The 16,065-nt window shown below is 38.7% G+C and overlaps 1 protein-coding gene across 1 annotated transcript in view; it reads left to right on the top strand.

Annotated features, from left to right (window-relative positions):
* Positions 1-16,065, top strand: part of IARS2 (isoleucyl-tRNA synthetase 2, mitochondrial) — a 72,306-nt gene that overhangs the window by 27,285 nt on the left and 28,956 nt on the right. Inside the window, exons 9-12 of the mRNA XM_050761051.1 lie at positions 1,791-1,960; positions 2,956-3,046; positions 6,676-6,827; positions 10,167-10,327. Coding sequence (XP_050617008.1) covers positions 1,791-1,960; positions 2,956-3,046; positions 6,676-6,827; positions 10,167-10,327 — 574 coding nt within the window. The remainder of the gene's footprint in view (positions 1-1,790; positions 1,961-2,955; positions 3,047-6,675; positions 6,828-10,166; positions 10,328-16,065) is intronic.

Here is a 16,065-nt window from a genome sequence, read left to right as displayed (position 1 = left end):
ATAGGCCCATGCCACCACACTTGGCTAATTTTGAAAAAATATTTTACAGAGATGAATTCTTGTTGTGTAGCCCAGGCTGGCCTGAAATTCCTGGACTCTGGTGATCTGCCTGCCTTGGCCTGCCAAAGTGCTGGGATTAAAGGCGTGAGCCACTCTGCCTAGCCCAAAATAATTCTTGGTGAGCTATAATTTAGGACTTTTGAGGTAGTGACTGCTTTTGAAATATAATTATGGAAGTCTAGGGAAGTTTAAAATTATCTTTTTGTTGTTGTTTTTGTTTTGTTTTGTTTTGTTTTGAGATGTGGTGTTGCTCTGTTGCCCAGGCTGGAGTGCAGTGGTGCCATCTTGGCTCACTACAGCCTCTGGGTCCTAGGCTCAAGTGATCTTCCCTCCTCAGCCTCTTGAGTAGCTGGGACTACAAGTGCATGCCACCATGCTGGGCTAATTTTTAATTTTTTTTTTGGTAGAGATGAGGTCTTGCTACATTGCCCAGGCTGGTCTTGAACTCCTGGCCTCAAGTGATCCTCCTGCCTTGGTCTTCGAAAGTGCTGGGATTATGGGCATGAGCCACTGTGCCTGGACTAAAATTTTATTTTATTTTATTTTTTTAAAGAGATGAGGTCTCACTATGTTGCCCAGGCAGGTCTTGAACTCCTGAGCTCAAGTGTTCCTCCTGCCTCTGCCTCCCAAAGTGCTAGGATTATGGACGTGAGCCACCGTGCCTAGCCTAAAATTATCTTTGATCCTTAGGTATGACATATCTTTTAATTTCTTGCTCAAAAAATCAATCACATTAATAATACAAAAGCTGCCTAGAAAGACCCCCCAGCTAAATAGGAAAGCCCTCTAAATTAATCAGTTCAGATACAAGCCAATGTGAAGTTTAAAAACAGCCTTAAAAAAAATAAAAAGATTTTTATGTCAGAGGCAGGAAAGGAGCTTAAGAATTTTTAAGACCATTTGGTCCTCTTTGGTGCAATAGGATAATAAAAATACAAACCAAAATAATAATTTAGTTCACACCCTCTCTCACTGTGTTGCCCAGCCTTGTTTCAAACTGCTGGCCTCAAGCAATCTTCCCACCTCAGCCTCCCGAAGTGTTGCAATTACAGACATGAGCTACTGCACCCAGCCCCCTGCCCTTTTATAAATGCAGAGGATATTAAAGACTTCATTGTCAAGTTATACGTTATCATAGAAACTAAAAATCACAAGATTTTTGAAAATGTTCAAGTCAAATTTAAAGATCTTTTGTCTAGATAGCATAATTGTTTCAAATTCTTATTATCAGATAATTATTGAGTTGCTCTTTGAGTAACCATATTGTGGAGGAGTATGTATATTTCTTATCCTTGTCAAAATAAGCTGGTGTCACGTAGCTTACTACTTATTAAAGTAATAGCAATGTTGAAGAGCTAAAAATGAAGTGATTTGTATGGGGTAGGTTTTCTTTCCAGAAAAAAATGAATTATTTCTTATTAATTACTTAGAGATCTTTTTGGGAGGGTGGTGAGGGAGAGTATTAAGTGGTAGATAGAGTAAGTATCAAAACACTTAAACTACATTAACTCTGTTTATTCTCACAGCAACCCTCTGAGGTGGGAACCATAATTATCTCAATTTTGTAGATTCCAGAAGGTCACAGAACAAGTTAAAAGGGAAGCTGGACTTTAAGCCTAGCCAGTATTGTTCTAGATTCGGTACATTTAACCTGATATTCTATTGCTAAGCTTAAGGACATAGACTTGCCGTATAAAATGATTCTTAATAATGGTTTTCTTTCCCTACAGGTGTAGATTTGGAAAATGGTACTTGTAGTCATCCGTTAATTCCTGATAAAGCCTCTCCTCTTTTACCTGCAAATCATGTGACCATGGCAAAAGGAACAGGATTGGTTCACACAGCCCCAGCTCATGGTATGGAAGATTACGGTGTAGCGTCTCAGCACAACCTGCCCATGGTACTGTTCCTCTTTTTTCATTTTTAATTATTCATCTTAATAAAAGGAAATGATAACTTCTAACCAACATCTTTATTTTTTTTAAATGATGACTTTTTTCATCATAATTGTGAAATGCTTAGCTTTGTGTAGTACTCTAAAGTTTCATTAATTCATACTAATTGAAAAAGATTTCCCAGAATTAGGAGAAAATTATCACATTAGAATTGAAGAATATATATCATGGGGCACTTTTAAAATACTTTCATTCTAGTATTAAGTCACATAGACAGATTACTTTTACTCCCTGAAAAAGCCTGTTTGTTTGTTTTAGATAAACAGTCCTCTCTCCATTTACTTTACATACTTCAGTTACTTAGCAAGTATTTCCATTTAGTTAAAAGGTGAGTCTGAACGGGAGCAACTGTGTACATAGGCATAGATTTGGAAACAATAGAGACCACTCAAAGATGTTTTAATATATTTCATTACTTTTATTATTAAAGTTTTATGTATATGCTTCAATAACACATTATGGCTTTGGTGATTTAAATGTATAAAATTCACAAATTCCTATTTCTTTTTCTTTTTTGGTTTTTTTTTTTTGAGATGGAGTCTTGCTCTGTCGCCCAAGCTGGAGTGCAGTGGTATGATCTTGGCTCACTGCAACTTCTACCTCCAGGGTTCAAGCGATTCTCCTGCCTCAGCCTCCCGAGTAGCTGGGACTACAGGTGCACACCACCACGCCTGGCTAATTTTTGTATTTTTAGTGGAAATGGGGTTTCACCATGTTGGTCAGGATTGTCTCGATCTCTTGACCTCAAGCAATCCACCCACCTCGACCTTCCAAAGTGCTGGGATTACAGGCCTGAGCACCACGCCTGGCCAAGTACCTAGAGTTTCAATGTAGAAAAAGACTAGGCTATACTGAGATGTTTTATATCTATTGTTTTGCCAGATATTGTCATAAGAGAAAATGTCTTGATATTTTAATTGTTCAAAATGATACTTTATAGGATTGCTTAGTGGATGAAGATGGAGTTTTCACAGATGTTGCAGGTCCTGAACTTCAAAACAAGGCTGTCCTTGAAGAGGGAACTGATGTGGGTGAGCATTATATCTGTTGATATCATACATATTTTCTGAAGAGTAGCTAGCAGTAACCTTTACTACCTGTTTTCCCTTCTTATACTTTAACAGAAACAAAAGAATAAATTATGTCTTGTTTTGCCACATGTTTTAAAATGGAGTTTGCGACTTTTTCATCTTTTGCTTTGAAGCGGCTTTATTTAAGCAAGTCAGGGCAGTCAACAGGGAGTGAAGTTATTTTAGGGCTATGGAGATAATAATCAGTAGTATTACTTTTGTGGAAGGATAAAATCAAGATCAGGGCTGGATGTTGACTGTAAATTACACATTCCCCACTCACTTTTTAACCCTTCTAAATAACTGACCTATATGGCATGGTTTATGTGTTAGAATCTTAGGAATCCTCCAGCCTTGAATTGTCTTTCTGTCTTTCTTTACAGATTCAGAGACCAGGTGCTATGAAAACCTTTCTTTGCCCACCCTAAGACTAAGACTAATTAGACCTGATATATTACTTTTCTAGGGCTACTGTAAAAAGTCACTGTAAACTTGGTGGTTTAAAACAACAGAAATTTATTCTCTCAAGTGCTGGGAGCTAGAAGTCTAAACTCATGGTATTGGCAGGACCATGTTTTCCTGAAGGTTCTATGGGAGAATCCTTACTTGCCTCTTTCTAACTTTTGGTGGCTCCTGGAAATCCTTGGCATTCCTTGGTTTATAACTGCATTACTCCACTCTCTGCCTCTCTTGTCACATGACCTTCTTTAGATCTTACTTGTTTTTTCAAGACAGAGTCTCACTTCCTCACCCAAGGTGGCGTGCTCTCAGCTCACTGCCACCTCTGTGTCCTGGGTTCAAGTGATTCTCGTGCCTTAGCCTCCCGAGCAGATGGGATTACAGGCACACGCCACCACACCCAGTTAATTTTTTTTTTTTGAGACACAGTCTCATTCTGTTGCCCAGGCTGTAGTGCAGTGGTGCAATCTCAGCTCACTGCAACCTCTGCCACCTGGGTTCAAGCAATTCTCTTGCCTCACCCGCCCAAGTAGCTGGGATTACTGACACACACCACCACTTCTGGCTAATTTTTGTATTTTTGGTAGAGATGGGGTTTCACCATGTTGGCCAAGCTGGTCTTGGACTCCTGACCTCAGGTGATCTGCCCGCCTTGGCCTCCCAGAGTGCTGGGATTACAGGCGTGAGCCCCCACCATGTCAGGCCATAATTTTATTTTATTTTATTTTTTTGAGACTGAGTCTTGCTCTGTCGCCCAGGCTGGAGTGCAGTGGCATGATTTTGGCTCACTGCAAGCTCCGCCTCCTGGGTTCATGCCATTCTCCTGCCTCAGCCTCCCGAGTAGCTGGGACTACAGGTGCCCGCCACCACGCCTGGCTAATTTTTTGTGTTTTTAGTAGAGAGGGGGTTTCACCGTGTTAGCCAGGATGGTCTCGATCTCCTGACCTCGTGAGCCACCTGCCTCAGCCTCCCAAAGTGCTGGGATTACAGGCGTGAGCCACTGCGCCCAGCCTATTTTTTATTTTTAATAGAGACAGAGTTTCACCATGTTGGCCAGGCTGGTCTTGAACTCCTGGCCTCAAGTGATCCACCTGCCTAGGCCTCCCAAAGTGTTGGGATTACAGGTGCGAGCCACCACACCCGGCCACCTTCTTTAGGTCTTATATGTCTCTCTGTGAATCCTCTCTCTTCTCCCTTTTTTGTTTTATTGGAGGGACTGGTTCTTTATTTCAAAAAGACACTTGTCAATATTCATTATCAAAACAGGTGGACTATTGATTTCTGTTTCTCCCAATGGGCCCCAAAGAGACTACATCAAAGGACAGTACGTTTTAAGCTAGTAAGCTGCAGGATGTACACCTGACAGACTTTACAGAAACCTTACCAGAAAGTGGGGATTGGGTAGAGAAAGAAACTTTAAAAGATCAGCATACTGCTAGCCCGGCCGGGAGTGGTGGCTCAGGCCTGTAATCCCAGCGCTTTGGGAGGCTGAAGCGGACAGATCATGAGGTCAGGAGAGGAGTTCGAGACCAGCCTTGCCAACATGGTGAAACACTGTCTCTACTAAAAATACAAAAAATTAGCCAGGTGTGGTGGTAGGTGCCTGTAATCCCAGCTACTCGGGAGGGTGAGGCAGGAGAATCACTTGACCCCGGGAGGCAGAGGTTGCAGTGAGCCAAGACCGCACCATTGTACTCCAACCTGGGCAATAGAGCGAGACTCCATCTCAAAAAACAAAAAAACAAAAAACAAAACTGCCAGCCCACAGACTGTAAATGGCTGTCACAGTTAAATTGGGTGGCCAGGGTGCCACAAACCCAAAGAAGCAAAGTTTCAAAATAATACAAAAATTTTAAAAAGTTTTGTACATAAGCTGTTCAGAATTTCTCTAGCATTGACTGATACTAAGCACAATGAGATGGCACTTTTAGAGACAGCAGCTTCATACCCGGAAAAGGGTAATTAGATGAGTTTCACATGGCTGAATCAGTGGCAAAAACATAATCTTCTTTCTGTCCTCTTCTAAGAACACCAGTGCTCCCTAATGCAGTGTGACCTCATCTAAACTTGATTACATCTGCAGAGGCCTAATTTCCAAGTAAGGTCACATTCACTAGTGCTGGGGGTTAGATCTTGGGGACACAGTTCAACCCACTGCACCTGGTTTCTTCCAGATTATTGGAGACCATTTTAAGGTTCATGGTATGAAAGATTATGGCTCTAAACTTCAAATCTAGAATTCTAGATATAATCTGTTCATCTTCTCTTTGACGTGAAAAGAGGTGAAAGTGGCATAATTTGGAGTCTGATTAATATTTTATAGTCCCTGCTTTTTTTTCCAGGAGAATCCCAGAGCATGCCTTTGATACCTGGAAGTTGACTACTCTTTTTTATTTTTTATTTTTTTTTCGTGAGACAGGGTCTTGCTTTGTTGCCCAGACTGGAGTGCAGTGGCGCAGTCTTGGTTCACTGCAGCCTCTGCCTCGTAGGTTCAAATGATTCTCCAACCTCAGCCTCCCAAGTAGCTGGAATTACAGGCGTGCACCATAACACCCTGCTAATTTTTTTGTATTTTTAATAGAGATGGGGTTTCACCATGCAGGCCAGGCTGGTCTTCAACTCCTGACCTCAAGTGATCCTCTTGTCTCTGCCTCCCAAATTGTTGGGATTACAGGTGTGAGCCACCACACCCAACCAAGGTGACTACTCTTTTCTTTTTTTGAGATGGAGTCTTGCTCTGTCACCCAGGCTGGAGTGCCGTGGCGCGATCTCGGCTCACTGCAACCTCCGCCTCCCAGGTTCAGGCGATTCTCCTGTCTTAGTCTCCTGAGTAGCTGGGATTACAAGCACACGCCACCACGCCTGGCTAATTTTTGTATTTTTAGTAGAGACGAGATTTCACCATGTTGGTCAGGCAGGTCTTGAACTCCTGACCTCGTGATCTGCCTGCCTCGGCCTCCGAAAGTGCTGGGATTACAGATGTGAGCCACTGCGGCCGGCAGGTTGACTACTCTATTGCCACCTGTTGCTGCAGATTTAGTACTTGCTGGAAGTTTAGAGCTTTTTTAGCATTTTCACAGTACTTTTTATGTCTAATATAATTTGTTTTTTTTTTTTTTTTTTTTTTTAAGTTATAAAGATGCTTCAGACTGCAAAGAATTTGTTGAAAGAAGAAAAATTGGTGCACAGCTATCCCTATGACTGGAGGACCAAGAAACCCGTGGTTATTCGTGCCAGCAAGCAGTGGTTTATAAACATTGCAGATATTAAGATTGCAGCCAAGGTATAAAAAACATCCTGTTATAAGGGGTTGGGCATATCATTCCCTCAGTATAAAGGGTATGCATGTGAGGTTGACGTGGGGTTTCAGGAGTTATAGGGATTGCTGCTATTATGGTTTAGTTTCATAAAATTGTAGAATTTTAGATCTGGAAGGACCTCGGACTTCCATGTTTTTATTATACATGTGTGGGAAATGAGGCATAAAGAGGTTAAGTGATTTGTCCAAATCACACAGTTACTAGATAGACTTTCTTGCCCAGTGTAGTCAAAGTTGCATAGAATTTGGCAGAACTGTGTTACCTAGTTTAACCTGCGATAGCCTCTGTTTCCTCATCTATATAAAGTGATAATAATGCTTATCTCATGGAGTAAGGAAATACAAGTTTCCAGAATATGGTCTGATGTATAATAAGCAGTCAGTAAAACTTTTTTAAATGCTTTGCTTCCTTAAGATTGAAATTGCAATGAATTAAAACAGTTATTATTCTAGTTACAAAGAAAGCATATTAAAAAGAAAAACTAACAATATGAAAAATATACAAAGTTATTGCTTTGAGGTTACAAATACTTATAACTGGTATTCTAAATAATATATATTTGAGCCCTTTCATTTAATATGTATCTTTCTATGTGGGCGTATGTATATATATGTGTGTGTGTGTGTGTGTGTGTGTAAACATCTCTCACAACTTGAGTCTATTTAATGAAAGAGCTTAAATATATATGTGTTAACCAGGTTCAATATATAGGTGTTTTGCTTTACAGTTGAAAGATACTACTGTATTTAGCTGGTTCATTTATTGACCTGGCAATCTGGGGTCCTTGCCAAAGCTTTTTATAGCAGTTTGTACTTTCTATACTTGTGTAATGTGGACAACTGTAACATATAGTGCGTTTTGTTTTTTTCTTCCTTATTTGCCAATGTTAAAATTTGTAAATTGCAGCTCTGCACCGATTTTTGGTTGTAGAACGTCTAAGTCTGACACAATATATTTAAGCCAAGTTTATTTATTTTTTTTTTACTTTTTGTAAAGTTAAAAATTGTTCTTTGCAGAAGTAGTGAGAATAGGATAATGTATTGTCATATTCCCATCACTCAGTGTCAACAATAATCAACTTTTGTTAATTTTGTTTTTATCTACACCCCTCCGACCACCCACTTTTTACCCTTTAACAATTGGATTTTTTTGAAGCAAACTCCAGGCATTATTTCTTCCATATTATATGTTGTCCCGGCAATATTTTAGCACATATATTTGAAAGATAAACTCTTTTTTTTTTTTTTTTTTCTTTTGAAACAGGGTCTTGCTCTGTCACATAGGCTGGAGTGCAGTGGTGTGATCTCAGCTCACTGCAACCTCTACCTCCTGAACTCAATCGATCCTCCCACCTCAGCCACCTCAGCCTCCTGAGTAGCTGGGACTACAGGCCTGTGCCACCATGCCTGGGTAATTTTTGTATTTTTGTATTTTTTCTTTTTTTTTTTTTTTGTGAGACGGAGTCTCACTCTGTTGCCTCAGCTGGAGTGCAGTGGCATGATCTTGGCTCACTGCAAGCTCTGCCTCCTGGGTTCACACCATTCTCCAGCCTCAGCCTCCTGAGTAGCTGGGACTACAGGTGCACGCCACCACGCCCGGCTAATTTTTTGTATTTTTAGTAGAGAGGGGGTTTCACCGTGTTAGACAGGATGGTCTCGATCTCCTGACCTCGTGAACCACCTGCCTCGGCCTCCCAAAGTACTGGGATTACAGGCATGAACCACCGTGCCCGGCCATTTTTGTATTTTTTCTAGAGATAGGATTTTGTCAAGTTGCCCAGGTTGTTCTCGAACTCCTAAGCTCAAGCAGTCCACCTGCTTCGGCCTCCCAGAGTGCTGGGATTACAGGCATGAGCCAAAGATAAACTCTGTATTTATTTATTTTTTTGAGATGGAGTTTCACTCTTGTTGCCCAGGCTGGAATGCAATGGCGCCATCTTGGCTCACAGCAACCCCCACTTCCTGGGTTCAAGTTATTCTCCTGCGTCAACCTCCTGAGTAGCTGGGATTATAGGCATGCACAACTACACCCGCCTAGTTTTATATTTTTATTAGAGATAGGGTTTCTCCATGTTGGTCGGGCTGGTCTCGAATTCCTGACCTCAGGTGATATGCCCACCTCGGCATCCCAAAGTGCTGGAATTACAGGTGTGAGCCACCATGCCCAGCCAGACTCTTTAAAGCATAATTCCCATGCCAGTATCACTACCTTTAAAAAGTAATATTTATTCCTTAGCAAAATCAAATATCTAGTCAATATTCACATTTCTTAGACTTTTAAACCAAGTATAGCATTAATCAAATTGATTTGTAGAGATTTTGTCATTCTGCCAATAGGTGGTGCTACAGAGAGCTTTGGGGGAGGGAACTTCTGGTAGTTATGGTGAGTGAGGAAACCATTTAAACCTTCTCCGAAAATGTAAAAATGGTTTTATTAATGGATAGAAAGATTTTTTAAAATGAAGTTAGCATTTTGACCTTTTTGGAGCCTGTTAAACATTTTTGCTGTACAATTAATCTTTTGCTAATTGACAAATAAATGGTAGTAGTTTTCAACCTTATTGTGGAAGTGGAGGAAGGGAGCTTTCTTGAGAGGAAATAACTGTTATCCATTTGTTGATAGAGAGAGAGATATATACTTATTTATTTTAGAGACAGGCTCTTGCTCTGTTGCCCAGGCTGGAGTGTAGTGCCATGCTCCTTGCTCACTGCAACTTTGAACTCTTGGGCTCAAGTGATCCTCCCACCTCAGCCTCCCAAAATGCTGGGATTACAGGTTTGAGCCACATGCTTGGGCTTATTTTGAGAAAGTGTTTTCTATAGTGTAAACTACATTATGTAAAATTAGGTATATTACAATCTTTTTTTGGCAGCCTAAGATAGTAATTTATTTCTTAAGCGTTCTAAAAAATGGTGGAAATCAAGTTTGAATTGATTTTAACTATAGTTTAGTGAAGAATAATAGTTCTGTGAAAGCTTTTATTACCAGTTTTGATCTAGGGTTGGTGTAAATTAGAAATTGGTATGAAATCTTTTGTAACATTGTTAAAAAATACAACAATGCTCCTGATATTATCACTGCTCCTGATATTATTTACTAAGTTCTTTGTGGCTCCATTTTTACTTTGGCTTATTTGCTCTGAAATCTTTTAGTTTTTTTAGTTGTTTTTTTGAGGGGAGGGTAAGGGAGGCATGTGAATGGCTACAAACATCCAAAAGAAAGAAATGCATTTGGAAAATTGACTGTTCTAGAATACTTGTTCTGCTTTCTCTCACAAGACTTGATTTATGAATTAATTGCAGGAATTGTTAAAAAAGGTGAAATTTATTCCTGGATCAGCACTGAATGGCATGGTTGAAATGATGGACAGGCGGCCATATTGGTGTATATCAAGGCAAAGAGTTTGGGGTGTTCCAATTCCTGTGTTTCATCATAAGACAAAGGATGAATACTTGATCAACAGGTAGAATGCTTTCTAAAATTTTTTAGTGTTTTAAAGCGAATTATTTTTTCTTCAAAAATCGAAAAATAATGTGGACGATTGAGAACTGTTTATATATGTTAAATAAAATATGCTAAAATAGTCTTTTGGGGAACTAAAATATAAACTTAAAAAGATTCTATCATACAGTTAAAATATTAAAAACTAGATTTTCTTAAATATTGATACCTAGAAGTAAAGGCTCTGATTTTTTTTTTTCTGTGAGAATTTATTGGGCTGTATTAAGGTATCATGGATCCAAAGATGGACAATGTTTAGCAGGGGAGCCTGAAATGTAATTTTTCTTCAGGAAAAATATTCAGTCTCATATTCTGAATCTACTTTCCTTTTAAGTGCAAATAGGACTATGTAATTATATAGATACTTAAAATTTAAGAAATTATAATATAGTTAAATGCACATGATTACACTGATCATTATATTCCCAGTTCTTCTTTCTTTTCTTTTTTTTTTTTTGAATTTGGAAAGATAATAGAGGGACATAATGAACAATTCATAGTAGAAAAGCTTGTACACTGAAAAGTAGGCTTTTTCCTACTCCAGGTACCCAGAACCTTTTCTTGAGGCAGTCATTGTTTACAGTTATTTCTGAATCTTTCCAGAAAAAAATGAATTCTTCTGTCAGCATATACATATGTTTATACAAAAGGGAGTATCTCTATCTACTGCTCTGTGCCTAGATTTTTTTCACTTTATGTGTTATAGTTTATTCCAAATCACTACACATAGATCTGCCTCATTCTTAAACTTTATTAAGGCATACTTTACATACTGTAAAATTCATGACTGGGCACGGTGGCTCTTGCCTGTAATCCCAGCACTTTGGGAGGCCAAGGCGGGTAGGTCATGAGGTCAGGAGTTCAAGACCAGCCTGGCCAAGATGGTGAAACCCCGTCTCTACTGAAAATAAAAAATTAGCCAGGCGTGGTGGCGGGCACTTGTAATCTCAGGTACTCGGGAGGGTCAGGCAGAGAATTGCTTGAACCTGGGGGGCGGAGGCTGCAGTGAACCAAGATCACGTCACTGGACTCCAGCCTGGGCGACAGAGCGAGACTCTGTCTCAAAGAAATTAAAAAAGAAAAAAATTTATTAAAGTGATTTATACTAAATTTATTCAGTTAACAGCCACTATCACAATTGTGTCTTAGAATAATTCTTTTATCCTGAAGAGTTCCCTTTTGTGCTTTTTGAAAGAGAAGTTGCTTGGAAATCTATGAGCTTTGGAGAATGGCAACTGAATTTGAACTCAGGCTTTGCCATTCACTGTGTGTGAGACTGAGGAATTTACTTAACCTCTGGCTCCTCTATAAAATAGGAAAAGCAATGGTTGCAGGTAGACTGTTATGAATACTAAATAATAAATGCAAACTACTTCGTGTAAAGCACAGTATGCCATAGATGATGCGCCGTTCATGTATTCACTCGAGAAACATTGTTATGTGGGCGTGGTGGCTCACGCCTGTAATCCCAGCACTTTGGGAGGCCAAGGCGGCAGGATTGCTTGAAGCTAGCAGTTCACAGTTGGGCAACAGTGAGACCCCATCTCTACAGAAAAATTTAAAAATTAGCTGGTGTAGTGGTGTGGGCCTGTAGTCCCAGCTCCTTGGGAGGCTCAGGCCAGAGGATCGCTCAAGTGCAGGAGTTTGAGGTTATAGTGAGCTATGATCATGCCACTGCACTCCAGCCTGGCTGACAGAGCAAGACACTGTCTCTTCAGAACGAAACAAAACAGAACACATTGTTAAGCACTTAGTATGTGTCCGTGCTAGGAACTGCTAGTAGCTACAGTGAACAAGACTGACGTGGCCCCTGTTTTTAATGAGATAATAGTCTAGCTAGTTTATCTTCTAGTACTATTACGGAGGCTTTGAGTGTTGTTACTGTTTTTCACAGATGTGGAGAGGGGGATGTTAATTATTCCTTTTAGGAACACATTCTCGATTTTCATTTTCTTTGAGCAATTTCTTTTAATTTGGTGAATGGAATTTTTTCTAAGTTATGCTGTTAAGGAGTTTAAACTTTTAAGTAGACTTGAGGAGTAAGAGTATGTTTTAGGAAAAGAAAGTAGTGGCTAGAGACCGGAAAATAATTGGAAAGCTATTTCAATATTATTATAAGTTGGAGCTGAGGTAAGACTCTATGAATAATCTAAATATTGTTGCTGTGTTGATCTTATAGAGCTTGGTCAGATGTAAACTACTAATATCTTAATACCCATATTAAGAATTAATGTAAATTCTGTCCAGTTCAGATTATTTTATTTTATTTTTGATACAGTCTCACTTTGTCACCCAAGCTGGAGTGCAGTGGTGCGATCTTGGCTCACTACGACCTCCGCCTCCCAGGTTCAAGTGATTCTCCCTCCTCAGCCTCCTGAGTAGCTGGGACTACAGGCGCCCGCCACTGACCTGGCTAATTCTTGTATTTTTAGTAGAGATGGGCTCTTGCCATGTTGACGAAGCTGGTCTTGAACTCCTAGCCACAAAGGATCCATCTGCCTCTGCCTCCCAGAGTGCTGAGATTACAGGCATGAGCCACCATGCCCAGCCTCAAACTCAGTTTAAAAGAAAAAGAATTAAAGTGATTATAGCTGAGATGAATTTCCACAAGAATTTGTTTAAAATTTCACACTGGAAAGTTGGTTTTGTTTTGCAAAGTTTTATAAGCCATGTCATTGTCTCCTCTTTTTTTTTTTTTTTTGAGACAGAGTTTTACTCTTATTGCCTAGGCTGGAATGCAATGGCGTGATCTCGGCTCACTGCAACCTCCACCTCCCAGGTTCAAGTAATTCTCCTGCCTCAGCCTCCGAGTAGCTGGGATTAGAGGCATGTGCCACCACGCCCGGCTAATTTATATATATATATATATATATATATATTTTTTTTTTTTTTTTTTTTTTCTTTTTTAGTAGAGACGGGGTTTCTCCATGTTGGTCAGGCTGGTCTCAAACTCCCGACCTCAAGTGATCCGCCTGCCTCAGCCTCCCAAAGTGCTGGGATTACAGGCGGGAGCCACTGTACCTGGCTACTCTTCTTTTTATTATTTGGAGAGCAAGATGTCTAGGGAATTTCACTGAAGTGATTGAGGTGGGTGGAAATTCCTTGGTGAAACAGCCCTCTGGACTCTGAGGTGGATCATATGTATGTATTAGTAAATATAGCAAACTGGTTTAATTGATACATCCTGATAAATAAATGGTACATAGGTTGACTGTTAGATTAAATAAATATGAGGTTTGTCAGAAAAACACAAACAAGTTTTCATTAGGTATATTTATGTTTTAATTCTTCAAGACATCTACATGATAGTGTTACAGATTATCTTCTGCATACCTGTCATTGCGTTGGTTGCATGGTGTTCGTCGATTTCTGATATTGAAGTAGCACAGTCATACAGAATATTGGCCTAAAGAAATGACAGACAAACTCAGCTATAGTGTCTGTCAATTCATAGGTCATTTTCCTGTATACCATTTCTTAATGATGACTTTAATCCTCTTCCATTATTGGATCTTTTTGGTGTTGCAAAACTTGAATTTAAGAAAATTGATATTAATTCTTATTACTTGTTAATTTTGTAAAACAGGCTGAAAGTTTATCTTTTTTTCCACCTGAATCAAATGAGAGTCCAAGTGACCACAATTTTCTGTCTTTCTTTATTATACCTTTATATTGTGTCAAGTTGGTAACCATCAAAAGTAACAGCATCTCCACTGGAAATTGGTACACAGTCCACATGGAGTTGCTGTTACACTTGATAACACCATTAAACATATAAGGAGAATCCTTTTGCTCATCATGGGATCTGTACATTATCTCTAAGTATACTTGTTTCACAGAAGAAAGTCAACATTCATGTTCTGAATCAGTTTAGGGACTGGTAGATTTGAAATGCTGATGTTTTATTTTGATTTGAATTAATAGTGTCATTTGCATTTTAGATCATATTTGTATTTTCTCAAGAAATAATTCAATTTCTGACTTTACTGAAATAGGTCATTTTTTGAATCTGTGATATAATGCCATTAGAATTTAGGTTGAAATCTGTTACTAGTCAATAAAAACAGAAGAAATAATTTTTAGCATAAATCAGATAAAATTTAGAAACACTGGCTACCTGGGAAGGAAAAGAAGTTGGTTAAATTTCTTTCATCATTTCAGACAGTTATAATCACTTTCATGCTATTAATGCTATGATTAACATAGGGAAACTTAGCCCCTAACTTCTGGAAATCATGAGAAATTTAGTAAAAATAGCCAAGGAATTTCCAATATAATTTGAGTGTTAACTTTAGCTACCTCAATTTTTTTCTCAATTAACAATAATAAACCTTTTGTTCAAAAAATTTATGTTCATTAAAGAAAAATTTCTCCAAAATGATTTTCTGTCACCTTTAAAACATAAATCTAGGATTAAATTAAAAATAGAATTTCCCCTCCCAAATTTAACTTTGTTCTAGAATTAAATTTAGTAAACAAATGTGAAACATTTAGCCTCTTACCTCATTCTTCTTCCAGTAAGTTACAGAAGAAAAGTTGTCTTAATAATCCTTAATATTTTTGCTTATAAAGACAAAACACAGAAGACAGTGGGATGACAGCCGTAGTTTCTTTGTTGCTTAGTAATCTTAATGCTGCTTAATGTCCGTAACACGCTAATAAGCCTCATTCCAGTTGATATCGAAGTTCAGAGTGATTGGCTGGTATCATAGTTGCTCATGCTACCTAGTGGATTTTCTCAGTTTGAAACCTAAGAAGGGACACATAATGCTTGTGCTGAGATAAGGCCTTTGAGTAAAGTACAAGGTTTTATGATAGATTTATTACTTTATGAAATAAAGCACTAAGGTGGAAGCATATAGATTACATACTGATAAGTGGTTTCACCCACTTTTATCAGCAGTCATTTATACTGATCTTTGGGTTACAGGTTAACTATGAGTTTGTGTTAAGTATAGGATATTAAAGAAATAAAGGGAGAATTCTTAAACTTCAGATAAATTAGAATTTTTATTGTATTTTTTTCTGAAGAATATTAAATATCACAAAGAAATAGAAAATTGTTTAAAAATTTTTTTAGGAAACAGAAAATTGTTTAAAAAAATCTTTTAAGTATTATCTTGGTTTCATTATAAAAAAATTCCACCTGTAAGTATTTACCCAAAGGAAGTAGGACTAATACCTCTTGTGTGAAGTGTATTAAGATGTCCAATACAGTTGTTTATAAAGGAACATAATGATATACAAAAGAAGATGTAATTTAATTAGTTTTAGAAGAATGAATATGCACCTGTTAAAAATGTCAGCTTAGCTCTTAACGGTTGCCTAGTTCCTTGTGTATGAAAAGCAAATGCACATAACATATCCAACGTTCGGATTTTGTTAGATGTTTGTCACATCTCTATAATGAGTATCTTTTCAGCACTTGTTTGCAGTTAACTTTATATACTTTTTTCAAATTATCTTTTTTTTTTTTTTTTTTTTTTTTTGAGACGGAGTCTTGTTGTCGCCCAGGCTGGAGTGCAGTGGCGCGATCTCGGCTCACTGCAAGCTCCGCCTCCCGGGTTAAATTTATCCCGGGTAGCTTACAGGCGCCCGCCACCACGCCCGGCTGTTTTTTGTATTTTTAGTAGAGACATCATTATCTCCTGACCTAGATCTCAAGTGCTTTACAGGCTGAGCCACCGCGCCCGCAAATAT

This window comes from Macaca thibetana, chromosome 1 (assembly GCF_024542745.1).
Source record: "Macaca thibetana thibetana isolate TM-01 chromosome 1, ASM2454274v1, whole genome shotgun sequence".
In the NCBI taxonomy this organism is placed as follows: Eukaryota; Metazoa; Chordata; class Mammalia; order Primates; family Cercopithecidae; genus Macaca; species Macaca thibetana.
The sequence above is the reverse complement of the archived record's forward strand: the minus strand, read 5'-3'. Positions and strand labels throughout refer to the sequence as shown.